This window comes from Stegostoma tigrinum, chromosome 4 (genome assembly GCF_030684315.1).
Source record: "Stegostoma tigrinum isolate sSteTig4 chromosome 4, sSteTig4.hap1, whole genome shotgun sequence".
Classification (NCBI taxonomy): Eukaryota; Metazoa; Chordata; class Chondrichthyes; order Orectolobiformes; family Stegostomatidae; genus Stegostoma; species Stegostoma tigrinum.
Genome location: NC_081357.1, coordinates 97,341,134 through 97,356,718, shown reverse-complemented (window position 1 = coordinate 97,356,718; position 15,585 = coordinate 97,341,134). Strand labels below are relative to the sequence as shown.

General features: G+C 41.0%; 1 protein-coding gene across 1 annotated transcript in view; it reads right to left on the bottom strand.

Moving 5' to 3' along the window:
• The window catches only part of disc1 (DISC1 scaffold protein), a 96,934-nt gene that overhangs the window by 11,741 nt on the left and 69,608 nt on the right, over positions 1 to 15,585 (bottom strand). The window contains exons 12-13 of the mRNA XM_059645557.1: positions 13,421 to 13,442; positions 4,993 to 5,112 (exon numbers count right to left, since the gene is read on the bottom strand). Coding sequence (XP_059501540.1) covers positions 4,993 to 5,112; positions 13,421 to 13,442 — 142 coding nt within the window. The remainder of the gene's footprint in view (positions 1 to 4,992; positions 5,113 to 13,420; positions 13,443 to 15,585) is intronic.

The following is a 15,585-nucleotide window of genomic DNA, read 5'->3' as shown; positions in this document are numbered from 1 at the left end:
CGGAGATGGGTCAGGCTTGGTTAAGGGCCCTGTTGAGCTGGGGAATCCTCAGTTGAGGAAGAAGATGGACATTTTGGAGACTCCCTTGTTGAAGTTGGCCTCATCTGAACATATGCAACGGAGATGGAGGAACTGAGAGAATGGGATGGTGTCTTTACAGGAAGTGGGGTGCGAGGATGTGTAGTCCAGGTAGCTGTGGGAGTCAGTGAGTTTGTAGTGGATATTAGTGGCCAGTCCATCCCCACATATGGAAACAGAAATGTCAAAGAAGGGAAGGGAGGAGTCAGAGGTAGAGCAGGTGAATGTGAGGGCAGGGTGGAAATTGGAGGCGCAATTGATGAAGTTTTCCAATTCCAGACGAGAGAGGGAAGCAGCACCAATGACATCATCGATGTATCGGAGAAAGAGTTGTGAGTGGGGGCCGGAATAGGATTGGAACAAGGAATGTTCCACGTACCCCAAGAAGAGACAGGCATAACTAGGGCCCATGCGAGTACCCATGGCAAACCTTCTTACCTGAAGAAAATGAAAGAAGTTAAAAGAGAAGTTGTTGAGGATGAGGTCAAGTCCAGCCAAGTGAAAGAGGGTGGTGGTGGGTGGGGATGATTCAGATTTCCACTCCAGAAAGAAGCAGAGAGCCCTACGACCCTCCTAGTGGGGAATGGACATGTAAAGGGATTGCATGTCCACGGTAAAGAGGAAGTGGCTAGAACAGGTAAACCGGAAGTTTTGAAACCGGTGTAAGCCATCAGACGAAGCATGGATATATGAGAGCGGGGATTGGGTCAGTGGGGACAAGACTGAGTCAAGGTAGGAAGACATGAGTTCTGTGGGGCAGGAGCAGGCTGAAGTAATGGGTCTGCCTGGACAGTCCTGTTTGTGGATTTTTGGCAGGAGGTAGAAACGAGCTATGCAGGGTTGGGGGACAATTAGTTTGGAAGTGGAGTGGGGGAGATCACCGGATGAAATGAGATTAGTTACCGCAGTGGATACAGTGGCCTGATGTGCCATGGAGCGTCATGGTCCAAGGGAAGGTAGGAGGAGGTATCTGAGAGTTGGCACGCAGTCTCTGCAAGGTAGAGGTCAGTACATCAGACTACAACAGCACCACCCTTATCGGCAGGCTTAATGACAAAGTCAGGGTTAGATCTGAGTACAGGGAGTGCAGTCACTTCGGAGGGAGATAGGTTGGATTTGGTGAGGGGGCAGAGAAATTGAGGTGACTAATATCACGTCGATAGTTCTCAATGAACGGATCGAGTGCAGGTAAAAGGCCAGAGGGAGGGTTCCAGGTGGTGGGAGAATGTTGGAACTAGGCATAGGGGTCTGTGGAACAGGAAGAAATGAGCAGGGATGCGAAGATGGTGGAAGAAGTGTTCGACGTCATGTCGTACCCGAAATTCGTTGAGGTGGGGACACAGAGGAATGAAGCTGAGGCCTTTGCTGAGTACGGAACGTTTAGCATCGGAGAGCAGAAGGTTAGGAGGGATGGTGAATACCTGACCGGAGGTGGGGTTGGGAGAGGGGAATCGAGTTTGAGCGAAGGGTAGGAGATGAAGGCTCCAGAGATCCATGGGTATTTTTGAATTGTTGCATCGTGGCCATTGTGATGCCCGAAAGGAAATCATAATGCTGCGGGTATATTTCAGGCCTCCCAACAACCAGCGGGAGATAGAGGTGAGAATATGTAGACTGATTTTGGAAAGACGTAAAAACAGCAGGGTTGTTGTGGTGGGTGATTTTAACTTCTGCTATATTGACTGGGACTCACTTTGCATAAGAGCTTGGATGGGGCAGAATTTGTAAAGACCATTCAGGAGGGTTTCTTGACACAATATGTAAACAGTTCAACTAGGGAATACTGGACCTGGTTTTGGGAAATGACCCCGGACAGGAGAGTGAAGTTTCAGTGGGGTAGCATTTTGGGAGTAGTGACCATAATACTGTGAGTTTTGAGATACTCATGGAAAGGGATAACAGCAGTCCCTGGGTGAAGGTGTTAACTTGGAAAAGACAAACTACAGCAATATTAGGCAGAAGCTGGAGAGTTTTGATTGGAAGCGGCTGTTTGAGAGTAAATCCACATCAGACATGTGGGAGTCTTTCAATTGGCAGCTGAAACTGGAGTTTGAAAGGAGTTCAGGAGTGGCATGTTCCTGTGAGAAAGAAGGACAGGTATGGCAGGTTACATGAACCTTGGTTGACCAGGGATGTTATGACCTTGATCTAAAAGAAAAAGTAAGCATACATAAGTCTAAGAGGAAGCGAACTGACGATGCCTTTGAAATATATAAGGAAAGTAAGAAACAACTTAAACAAGGAATTGCTCAAAGGGGTCATGAAAAGTCACTAGCAAACTGGATTAAGGAGAATCCCAAAGCTTTTTATACATATATAAAAAGCGACAGGGTAGCCAGGGAAAGGACTAAGGAGGAAATCTAAACATGTAGCCAAAAGAGGTAGATGAGGTCCTAAATGAATACTTTGTGTCGCCATTCAACGAAGAGAAGGAATTGGCCGAGGAAAAGAGTGTTGAATTTCAAGGCCAAGTTGCTATTAAAAAGGAAGAGCTGTTGTGTGTCTTAAAAAGTATTAAGGTAGATAAAACGCCAGGTCCTGATGAGATCTATCCCCGAATATTGAGGAAGGCAAGAAACAAATTGCTGGAGCATTGAGAGTGATCTTTATATCCTCTTTGGCCACAGGTGAAGTCCCAGAGAACTGGGGAATAGCCAATATTGTCCCATTGTTTAAGAAGGATAGTCCAGGAAATTACAGGCCTGAGATTCTCACGCTGGTGGTAGGGAAATTATTTGAAAAGATTCTCAGGGACAAGCTCTAAATGCACTTCGATGCGAATGGGCTTATCAGTGAGAGACAGCATGGGTTTGTGCGGGGAGGTTGTGCCTCACTAACTTGATCCAGTTTTTTGAGGAGGTGATGAAGATGATTGATGAGGGAAAAGTGGTTGATGTTGTCTAAATGGACTTCAGTAAAGCCTTTGACAACGGCACTCGTGGCAGACTGGTACAAAAGGTGAAGTCACATGAAATCAGGGGTGAGCTGGCAAGATGGATACAGAACTGGCCCAGTCATAGGAGATAGAGAGTAGCAGTCGAAGGATGCTTTTTTGGAATAGAGGGCTGTGATTAGTTGTGTTCCACAGGGATCAGTGCTGGCACCTCTGCTGTTCGTGGTCTACATAAATGATTTGGAAGAAAATGTAGCTTGTCATTTAGTAATTTTGCAGATGATACAGAGATTAGTAGGGCTGCAGTTAGTGAGGAAGATTGTCAGAGGATACAGCAGGTTATAGATTCCTTAGAGGCATGGGCAGAAAAATGGCAAATGGAGTTTAATCCGGACAAATGTGAGTAATGCATTTTGGAAGATCATGTACAGGTGGAAATTATACAGTGAATGTCAGAACCCTTAGGAGTATTGATATGCAGAGGGATCTGGGTGTGCAGGTCCACAGATTAATGAAGGCAGCAGTCCAGGTTGATAAGGTCGTAAAAAAGACCTATGACATGCTTTGCCTTCATTGGAAGAGGCATTGAGTATAAGGATAGACAAATTATGCTTCAGCTTTATAGAATTTTAGTTAGGCCACACTTCTAACTATTGTGTACAGTTCTGGTCACTACAATACCAGAAGGGTGGATGTTTTGGAAAGGGTACAGAAAAAAGTTTACCTGGTACACCAGCTTGCCTGGTATGAGGGATTTTAGCTGTATAGAAAGGTTGGATAAACTGGGTTTGTTTTCATTGGTATGCAGGAGGTTGAGGAGCGATTGTGAGTAGCCTCGATAGAGTGGAAAGTATGAGACTTTTTCCCAGGGTGGAGGGGTCAGTTACTAGAGGACACAGGTTGAAGTTACGGAGTGAGGGAGAAGTTCAAAAGTCAGTTAAGGCAAGTTTTTCACACAAAGGGTGGTGGAAGCTGATATGATAGCAACATTCTAGAAATACCTAGACAACTCAATGAATAGGAAGGGAACAGAGGGATACAGATCCTGCAAGTGAAGACAATTTTAGTACAGAAGGGCAAAATGTATTGGCGCAGGTTTGGAGGGCCAAAGAGCCTGTTACTGTGTGGTATAGTTTTTTTGTTCTTTGAATGTAGCATAGATGGGTGGCAGCAGACACAGCTGAAAGGATCATTCAAAAATTTTGAGACCAAGTTCACGAAATCTTTGTACTTATTGCAATGGAAGAGTGGGGCCATGTGAAGAGTTTGAGCTGCTGTTTCACTGTGGAGAAAAGTAATTGTGATTGTTCTTAGGTTTCAAAATAACTCTAAAATAATGAAGTGACTTGACTGTGGCGAGGAACTGCAATGTCGCAAAAATTTGGCTTATACATTTTGACTAATGGATAACAAAACCAGTAACACTTCTCATGTCCTCTAATTTGCAGACAGCAGACCTTCAAATGGTGAAATGAAGTCTGAAAACTACAGCACACCCTAAGTGTTACTGGTCTTGTTATCCATTGCAAAATCTGGCTAAAGCACTTTGAGCAAATTGCAATTTTGGTAGTCTTAGAGACAAGGAGTTACTTATTTGGATAAAAAGGAAGACAAGATCTGAATGAGTGGAAATCCAGAGGAAGGATGCTGAAAAGCAAGAATACATTTGTAAAAGGGACTGTTAAATCAATTGTATTAATGTTTTAAATAGTTCCGGCAGGTAGCTTAAAATATTTTGTTTGCACTCCACTCCTGAAATATTTTGATTAAACGTTCTATTAAAATAATAAAAATAACTGTTCTTCTTCCTAAGTGTTTACTAGCTTTCAAACTCCTCAGCATTTATTCTATTCCAATCTACTTCTAACTAAATAAATTTCCATGAAATGTGCAGGATCATTTCATGGCTACTTATCACAATAAAAGTTTTTGAAATGTTACACAAATGTCCCTTAAAAGACTGATGTGCACTCGCAGCAAAATTAATTTCAGTTTCTACAATTCCAAAGTTAAAGGATATGAATAAGACTCTTGTCATGACTGTTCATTGCCGTGTGCAGTTGGTCTTCCAAATAGAGCAATTTGTGACTAATTGTTTCACACTGTAATTCTATGTCCACTGCAGAATCCTTGTAAGTGATCTATAAAAACACAAAAACACATAGATGTGTCAACTGTGTTACTCAAAGTTTGAGAACATTTTTATCCTTTATTAAAATAATCCTAATTATATCTAATCAATCTCTTCAGAAATGTTATTGCACACCTTTAGAACAGGTGGGACTTGAATGGTATGTTTTTTTAAATTTAACTTATTTTTCTGATCTACCCATTCAGAGATGTTATTACATACTCCTAGAGTAGGTAGGACTTGAATGGTGTACATGCTTTTTTTATGTTGCCTATTTTTCTAATCAACCTGTACAGAGATGTAATTATACACCTCTGGAGCAAATGGGGCTTGAACGCAGGCCTATCTGTTTAAAGATGTTATTACATACCCTTGCGGCAGTTGGGGCCTTCAAGTAGGGGATGGAAAACTACCATTGTGCCAAAAGAGGGTTCTGCTATGCGCTTTTAAAAATATTTTTAATTTAACTTATTCTTATAATTAACCTGCTCAAAGGTGTTATTACAAGCCCCTAGAGCAGGTGGAACTTGAAGCCAGGCCTCTGGGTCCGGCCATAGGGACACAACCACTGCACCACAACAGGGCTGCTAGGCACGAGCAGGGATCAAACTTGCAATTTTGGATTTACAAGACTAACAGCTTCCCACTTAACCAATGCATCAATGCAGATTTTCATGTTCTTAAGTGTGTGTGTAGTTAACCACCTGCTCAATCTGACTGGATTCATCAGAGACAGGATTCATAAAAGCCAAACAACCAGACACTTGTTAGGATGCATTTGTGGCTCAATGACTGCAATTCTCAAATATATCTCTAGCTGAAATGTTAAAAGTGATACTTTCTTTAATTTTTCTTTGCTGTGTATGGTTTGTTTCTTGTACTGTGCAATGTCTTTATGAATATTAAGAGCCAGGCATATGGGCGTCTTAAAAGGAACAGTGGTTATGAACAACCGGTATATGTTCCATGTCTCAGAGGCAATACTGGGCAGTGGTCAATCTGATAGCCACTGATAATACCTGCTCATCAGGTCTAGCAGTGAGCAAGCCTTCTTTTAGCTCACTGCAGATGTCTGAAACCTACAGCCTTGACAAACTAGTCTTCCTAAAGCATCATGGTTCCAAACCTTGCTTCTACCTGTATACTGTGGTGTTCAGCTCTGAAACTCTGAACAGTCAGCTGCTTTTGGTCCGATCTTAAATGTCTTCCTCTGATCATGTGACAGTAAGTTGCTGATGTATAGTCCATAACCTAAGTCCAATGTAATGCAGCCACAATTCCATTTATTCTGATATGGCTCATAAAATCAAAAGAAACTACCATCAGCAGAAGAATTGTGAACAAGTCTTTAGATGAGGATTCCACTGTAAGCAGAAGTTTTTTAGTACAGGATCAAGAGCATTGCTTTTTAAAATATTTCTGTGGAGTAAAGGAGCTATTTGTTTTAATTAGGTCTGCACTTGCAATACCAAAGCAAACAAGCTTATTGGCCAAGTGTTGGGACATGGGATTAGAATATCTACCACAACAAAAATAGAAGTTGCTGGAAAAGCTCAGCAGAGCTGGCAGCAACTGTGAAGAAAAAAATCAGTTAACGTTTCGGGTTCGGTGAACCTTCCTTAGAATGAATATTTAGGTGTTTGTTTTTGACCAATGGAGGCACAGTGGGCCAAAGGGTCTTTTTCTATGTTGTAGACTTCTTTGGTAATCAGTGCATAACTACAGCAAAAATACGGTGGATGCAGGAAATCAAAAATAAACACACAAAGTGCGAAAAAAACTCAGCAGGCCTGGCAGCATCTGTGGAGGGAATAAAAGTGTTAACGTCCTGAATCCGGTAAACATTTCTCTACTTTGAGGTTCCTGTCCTTTTACCCTCACATTTACCACCTTGCTGGTCTCTTCTGGCAGCAAGTCCAACATGGTTTTCAGCTGATGGTTGAACATTAAAGAGGCTGGCGAGCAGCGGGTCATCATGTGTGGCGTGTTATGGTACATGCTGATTTGCCATTCTAACGAATCCTCCCTTTGGGAGTCTTCAAAACTTGCTTCAGGATGTGTATAAATCCCTCCACCTGGCTAACTGTCACCAAGTGGTACAGAGCCAATCTCACACGTCTGACTCTGTTATTCCAGGTACTCGCCGATCTCTTTCACCATAAACTGTGGACCACTGTCATTTGCCACTTGAGTGAGGGTCCTGAACCTGGCAATATTTCATCCAGTCAGTCCTTCAGTGCTTCTGCTGATACAGACTTCATAACCGCCATCTGGGGCCACTTGGAATGAGCATCCACGACCACGAGTAACATCTGTTCCTGTATTGGCCCCGTAAAATCAACATGAATCAGCTGTAATATTGATTGAGGCAATTCCCTTGGGCGAAGGGTGACAACTGCAATGCCTTCCTTACTAATGCACAGGATTCATATGATTCTCAGTCCAATTTCTCCTTGACCTGGGCTTCAACATTTGGTCACCAAATGTAGCTAGTGACTGTTTCTTTTATCCACACCAAGCCAGGGTGCTGTTGATACACTTGTTCCAGCACCTTTCCTATTAAAGGGGAGGAATAATAAATCTCATTCCCCACATCAAACACCTATCTGAGATGGACAACTCCCAACTATTGCACGGGTAAAGGAGTATTTCTGGCCAGTTACTATGACTGATCCCCGCTGTGAGGATTAGTTCCAACACTTGGCTCAAAACCAGGTCATTCCAAGTAGCGTTCTGCACCTGATTTGCTGACACTGGCAACTTGTCATCCTGGGAAAAGTACATAATTTTCAGGTTGCAGTCGGGATCATCTGTATCCCCCATTAGTGAAAGACTTGAGAATGCATATGGACTTCCATAGTTCTCCATTTGTCAGTTTCTGACTGAATATGAGTAGGCTGACAGAGACAGTACCCATCTCTTCTCTGCTGCCATTGATGGTATTCTTGTAAATGGGCCAAAAATGAAAGTTAGCATCCTGTGGTCAGTCAATAGCACTAAGTGCCTGCCATAAAAGAAATGGGTGAACATCTTAAAGCCGAACACAATGCCCAAACCTTCTTTCTTGACTTGGGCATAACTTTCTGCCGACTTTGTTGGGACCTCGATGCAAATGCGATAGGCTTTTCCTCTCCATTCAGTGAGATGAACGACAGAAACCAACCCCTAAAGACAAGATGTCTCATACTAACTGCAGTGGTAACTTTGGTTGAAATGAGTTAAAAGTTTCTGACCTTTTTAAGACGTGCTTTACCTTCCAGTAAGTCTCCTCACAACCCAAGGTCCACTTTCTTGGCTGCCTTTTCCCCATCAATTGATGCAACATTTTTAGTACAGTTGCCAGATCCAAGATGAACTTGCCATAATAATTAACAAGTCCCAAGAAAGATCTTGGTGGAGACATGTTCTCTGATCTAGGGCCCTACATAATGGTCTCTACGTTCCTGGGTATCCTCTGTAGACCCTCTGCATCAATTACATAGCCCAGCTCCTCAATGGAGTCCCTAAAAAACTCATGTTGCTCCCCTTTCATCCTTACGCTGTGCTCCTACAACCTTTTCACAGTTTCATCAAGGTTTCTCAAATGATCCTGTTTGGAGGCGCCTGTGACCAAAATATCATCCAGATGACACTGGACTCCAGGCAACCCACTTAAGATTTGGTCCATGCCCCTCTGGAATAGAACAGGTGCTGATATGATGCCAAAAGGAAGGTACTTATGGCAGAAAAGTTCCCGATGTTACTATCATCAGTGCTAATGCTTCAGCTTTTTCATTGTGAAGGCTGATGCAAAATATTCATTTAGGACTCTGCCAATGTCTTCCAGGTCCACTCAGATTATCTGTATGGTCCATAATTTGCCTTCGTCTTCTTCTAGTTATACATTTGCTCCTTATATATTTAAAAATAAACACTGTGCATTTTTTTTTGTTCTACCTGCCTTTCTGCCACTAAATTTTGCATTCATAATCTCCTTTTCAAGCATCCTGCTGAACTTTTACACTCGTCTGTGGATGCTGCCATATTGTACTCTCAGAATCTGTTATAAGCTTTTTTGTCTTAATCATAATCTTTACATCCCTTTTCATCTTTGGTCTTGGTCCTGCCCTTTGTCTTTACAGGAACATATTTCCCCTGTAGTCTTGGTATTTCCTCCTTGATTGCCTCCCACTGGCCTGATACAATTTTAACTGGAAGTAGCTGCTCCCTGTCCACTTGGACCAAATCTATCTTATCTTAGTAAAATGGCCTTGTCCCAGTTTAGACTTTTTATTTCTGGTTTGTCCTCATTCTAAATCCAATTGATTTATGTTCAGTATACCCAAAATGTGTCTGTAATGATACGCCTTCCATCTCTGCTGGCTCATTTCTGATTATTTGGTCCAGAACTGCCACCAGTCTTGTTGGATTTTCTATCTACTGGCTAGAAAAGGTCTTCTGAATTTTGTTTCCTCCCAACTTTGCATGCAAACTATTGCACTTAATATTCAGATAGTTAAAATCGCTTACTATAACTGCCTTATTATTCTTGCACCTCTCAGAAATTTGACCCACTATCTCTTCCTGACTAGGGGTCTATAGTACACACCCAATATTATGTTTGTCCTTATTTGGTTTTTAACTTCTACTCCTATGGTCAAAATTGAATAACCTTCCAAGATTTCATCCTTTTACAGTCAGATAGAAGCCCTTCAGCCGATTGAATCTGCACCAACCTACCTACACTAATGCCACTGTCTGGTACTTGGCCCATAGCTTTGAATGTTATGACAATACACGTGCACATTCATATACTGTCTAAATCTGCCTTTATCTTCCCATAACCAAAGATCTCCTTCCTTATCATCAACCATGTCAACCTTTATGTCATCTGCAAATTTATTTGTCACCCTCACCCACATTGTAATTTAAATCACTGGTATCACAAACAATAACAGACCCAGTACTGACCTACTCTTTCTCTCTTCATTTCTGTAATTGATTCTTTGATCAGTACTCTGATCTTTTTCACTTTTATTCCCCACTTCATCTCATCTGTATATTCTATTACAAAAAATACTGAGCTGCCCATATTTCAGCCAAGCCTCACTCACAGTTATAATATCTTACTACCACGTGCATATTTGTGCCCTCTTTTCAGGGTCCCTGCATCAAATATATTCCATTCAGCCTTGCTAGGCTCACTTTTTTATTAACCAGCTTATGCTTCCTCTGTCCTCCAGACAGAATTGAAAACATGAGCAATTGCAATTCCATCCCAGCTTCTTTCCTCTCTGAACTACTTATCAAGATCCATTTCTCTGCCAATTATGTTAAATCAGCCCCAAAAGCATTAACAAACTTTCCCATGAGGAAGGTGGTCCCATGTTGTTGCTCCCTCCCTGAGAAAAGGTCCTAATCCATCAGGAATCTAAAAATCTCCCTCCTGCACCATTTCACCAGCCAAGCGTTTATCTGCTCTATCCTATCCCTCTTTCCTACATTCGCTACTGATGGCACTGGAAATAATCGGATAATCACTGTCTTTAAATTCCTGCTTTTCCATTTGTACCTAACTCCCTAAAGTCTGATCCAGGACCTCATTTCTCTTTCTTCCTACGTTGTTGATTCCAGCAAGGACCATGATATCTAGCTGTTTAGTCTCCCCCTCCAGAATGTCATGGAACTGGTGCAGGACATTCTTATATTTCCAATGAAGTGCCTCCCATGCTATCTACATGCCCTCAGGAGATGTTCTCTCTAGTTTCCCTCCCACTACCTGTAGTGTTGAGGGCTAGCTGTGGCTGGCACCAATTGACATGGTGCACAGCTGGGTTTTACATATGATGCCACTGGCAGAAATTTTGGAAGGATCCTGCAAAGTAAAATACTTTCACTGGCGGGTGCAAGTCATGTGTGTTTTGCCAAGATATAGACACACATAATGAGGTGAGCACCAGTGAACTATATGACATAATTCACTGAAGAGAAACCCTGCATGAAATTTCCTGAAATTGGCACTTAGGCGACCTTTGGTAAACATTCCATCGTCTTGTATTGAATTCTTCTAGATATAAAAATGCCCTCCACTTGATGTTATGATGATTCTCTGCAGCTGTTAATGACATTTTAATGATCTATGCATCTAAATTTCCAAGTCTCTTTGGATCAGCACAGTTACTAGCTTTGTCTAAAACTACCCCTCTGTATCCTTTTTAGGTTTGAATTGCATGAGCTCACATTTTCCCTCACAAAATTCATTTGCTATTGTTTATCATCAGTCTTATACCATTCTTTGCCACACAGTTGCCTATTTTCTGTTTCCAAGTTCTATTCTCAGCCTGTAAAAATCAGTGTTTAGAAATATAGGAAGGAACATAGAAAACAGGAGCAGGAGGCTTTTTGACCACTTGAGACTGCTCTGCCAAACAATGTGATCATGTCTGATCATCAAGCTCAATACCGTAATCCTGCCCTCCCCCCGCCTCCATATCTTTGGTCCTTTTAGACAAAACAGCTATATCTACCTCTTCTCTAACCTTTTAATTTCCATCATGCTTAGTCTTTCTCTAATATAATCTTGAAGCATATTATATTACAGTCACCGTTTTGTAGATATTCTACTACTTTCAATTTTCATATCTGTTCTGGTTCATTTCTCATTATCAGATCCAATAACACAAATTCCCTTGTTGAACTTTCTGCAGACAGGGTTAATAAAGAGTCACATGTACATTGTAGGTACTCTATTCTTCTCTCCCCTTTAACCATATCTTACGTCCAATTAATATCAGGATAGTTGAAATTTTCCATGATTATCATTTAACAGTTTTACTCAATTCCTGATTTTCTCTGCATACTTCTTCCTCCAGCGCCCATTCACTATTAAATGGTCTGGAGGTTACACTTATTAATGTGTGGTGGATACTTTATTATATTTTATCTCTATTCATGGGATTTTATTTTTACCTTGTTATAACTGCATCCTTTTTCTATGCAATTATTTTATATACAACAAGGACAGCTGATCCATTTTCTCCATCTATCTTTGCTAAAGATGTTACATGCTGAAATGTTGAATTTCTAGTTCTCAATCTTCTGTGACCATGGCTCAATAATCACCACTCTGACGAGATCCTCCCAATGCATAATTATTCCAGCACACTTTCAAAAGAAATTATACTCACTGTGTGTGCATTACTTTACAAATACTAACTCATTTTTAATTGGATTTCCTCTCATTTTATGTTTTTTTTTAGACTACCATTCTATAACTCTATTCCACCCCTTGCCATCAGTGTCCTCTCACTGCTAGTTTATCTATGTCTTGTTACAGTGGACTGGTACTATCTGCACTGTCTGCCGCTGTCCAAGTTTGGTATCATAGGCAAATTTTGAAATTTCATCATTTCAATATCAAATCATTTAAACGTGTCAAGAAAACAATAATCCAAACTGTGAATCTAGGAGAACTGCAGCATCAACCATCCTCCACTCTGAAAAACAATTATTTAACATGCCGAGCTAGAATCTATCGTCAAGCCAATTTTTCTATCTGCAATGACAGTGGCCCTTTTATACCAATACCCTCAATTTTAGCAATCAACCACTTACACAGTATTTCACAAATGCTTTAAAATTCAGACTCTCATCAATATTCTTTGTTTCTCATCCAAAAAAAAATTCAATTAGATTAATCAAACTGACTTTTACAGATCTATTTAATCCTCTTTAATTAAAGCAAAGGCTATGGGCCCTGACAACATACTGGGAATGGTACTGAAGACTGAATGGGACACACCTCTACACAAACTATTCTATTAGAGCTGCAATACTGTCATCTACCCAACAAAATGTGGAAAATTTTACCAGCATGTCTTGCACAATCCAAATGCTCCAATTCCCATTCCATGAGTCTACTCTCTCTGGCAACTTAATGATGAACATAATCAGCAGTGCTGTCAAGCAGCACATTGCCAGCAATAACCTGATCACTGAGACTCACTTTGCATTCTGTCATGGGTATTCAACTCTTGACTTCATTATAACCCTAGTCTCAATGTTGACAAAAGATCTGACCTCAATGTGCAAGATAAAAGTGACTGCCGTAGACATCAAGGCAATGTTTGACTGAAAAAGGGGAAAGCGTTTCAGTAGCCATAAAGAGCCTTGAAGTTTGTGGTGGTCTATTTCCTCACTTCCTAACCATTCTAACAGAGCAGCCATTATCCTCTACTGATCTGCAGTTGACCCTTGGGGAAGGAAGAGAAGGATGGAGGAGGCAGATACCCCTGATACGCTTCTAGCTTCAGCACCATAATTAACTTCAAAACACTCACCTCTGACTGCGTATCCTTAACACTAAAAGTTGGGACCTATGAAATGAATAGAAAAGGTTGCTAATTAAGCAAGAATTTTAAATCAACAATAATCTAAAGAGCATACAACAGTTATAATAATGAATAAGGAACAAGGTATCAAATCAAAGTGAAAAATCATTTGCAAAGCAAAAATGTAAGTAGAAACTGCAACAGCGAAGACAATGAAGATTTATCTACATGAAGTAACAAAATTATTAGTTGGTTGTGAAGGTTTCAGGCATGAATATAAAACTCGAGATTCTATGTATCTGTCAGAATACTGATATCATTCAATACTAATTCATCTGACTAACAATGATTTTTAAAAGGTATTCAGCAAACACAAATACTTTATGCTATCTTTTCTATAACGGGATAAGAAGATAATGAAACTTACTAAACACAGCACAATTAAGTATAAACAATATACAGTTGGGAAGGTGTTCCAATGCATTAGCACAAGTAGCATTTGTGCCACTGGCAGGAGCATTATGGAGGACAATGAAGGATAGCCATGATGACACAGGGCATTTAAAGCTCATGAAGCATGAAATAAGAATTCATTTTAAAAAGGGCCACTCTCCGAAAAATAAGTTTAGTAAACCTTGCTTTATTTCTTGAACAGAATAAAATGACATCAGTCCCATCTTTGGGATAATTATATTCAAAGTCATCATGATAAAAATTCAACATTTTTGAAAAATTAGTCAGAAACTATAGCTGCTGCTGCCAGAACCAACATTTATTGCCCATCATAACTACCCTCAAGAAGATGGCAATGAGCTGCTTTTTGAAGTGCTTCGCTGCTTGACCTACAGACAAGTAAGCAATGCTGATTTAGCTCCAGGTCAGAATGGTATGTGGTTTGAAGGGAAATGTAGTCTTCCCCTGTGTACTCGCCTTGGCTTTCAGGTGATACAGGTCAACGGTTTGGCTGGTCCTGTTGAAGGAGCCTTGGTTAGTTGTTTGTGAAACTTGTGGATGTTATACATCTTTGTCAGTCTATACAGATGGCAGAGGAAGTGAAAGTTGAATGGTGAATGGAGTGCCAATCAAGAGGACTAATTTGAGTTGGATGATGTCATGCTTCTTGAATGCTGTTGGAACTCCATTCATCCAGGCAAGTGAACAGTCAGCCACACTCCTTAATTATGCTTTACAGATAGTAGACAGAAAATGGGAAGACAGAAGGTAGTTATGCACAACTAAATTCCTAACCTCTGATATACTCTAGTAGCCATAGTGTTTGTATGATCAGCAAGTTCAATTTCTGGTAATGGGCATCTTTCTCCTCTTTCCATATGAAAGAAGGGTGGTTTTTGTTGAAGACAGGAAAGGTAAACAGAAATTTGTAGTGTGCAATACTAAATCAGGCAAACTCATAGTGGACATTTGTACAGTCACAGAACCATACAGCAATGGAAACAGCCTTTGAGTTCAATCTGTCCATGCCAACCAGATATCCTAAATTAATCTTGTCTCATTTGCCAGCATTTGGCCTATATTCCTCTAAGCCCTTCTTATTCATCTACCCATCCTGATGTCTTTTAAATGGTGTAATTGTACGAGCCTCCACCATTTCCTCTGGCAGCTTATACCATGTATGCACCACCGTCAGAATGAAAATGCTGCCCAGTTGATCCCTTTTAAATCTCTCCCCACTCACCTTAAACCTATGCCCTCTAGTTTTGTACTTCCCAACCCAGGGGAAAAGCCTTGGCTATTCAGCCTATCCATGCCCCTCATGACTTTATAAACCTCTACAAGGCCACCCCTCAGCCTCCAAAGCTCCAGGGGAAATAGCGCCAGCCTATTCAGCATCTCCCTTTAGCTCAAATCCTCCAACCCTGGCAACATCCTTGTAAATCCTTACTGAACTCTTGCAAGTTTCCTAACATCTTTCTTATAGCAGGCAGACAAAAATTGAATGCAGTATTCTAAAATGCCTAACCAATGTCCTGTACAGCTGCAACATGACCTCCCAATTCCTATATGTAACACACTGATCAATGAAGGCAAGCATACCAAACACCTTCTTCACTATCCTGTCTATATGTGACTCAACTTTCAAGGAACTCTGAAACTGCACTCCAAGGCCTCTTTGTTCAGAAACACTCCCCAGGATCTTACCATTCAGTGTACAA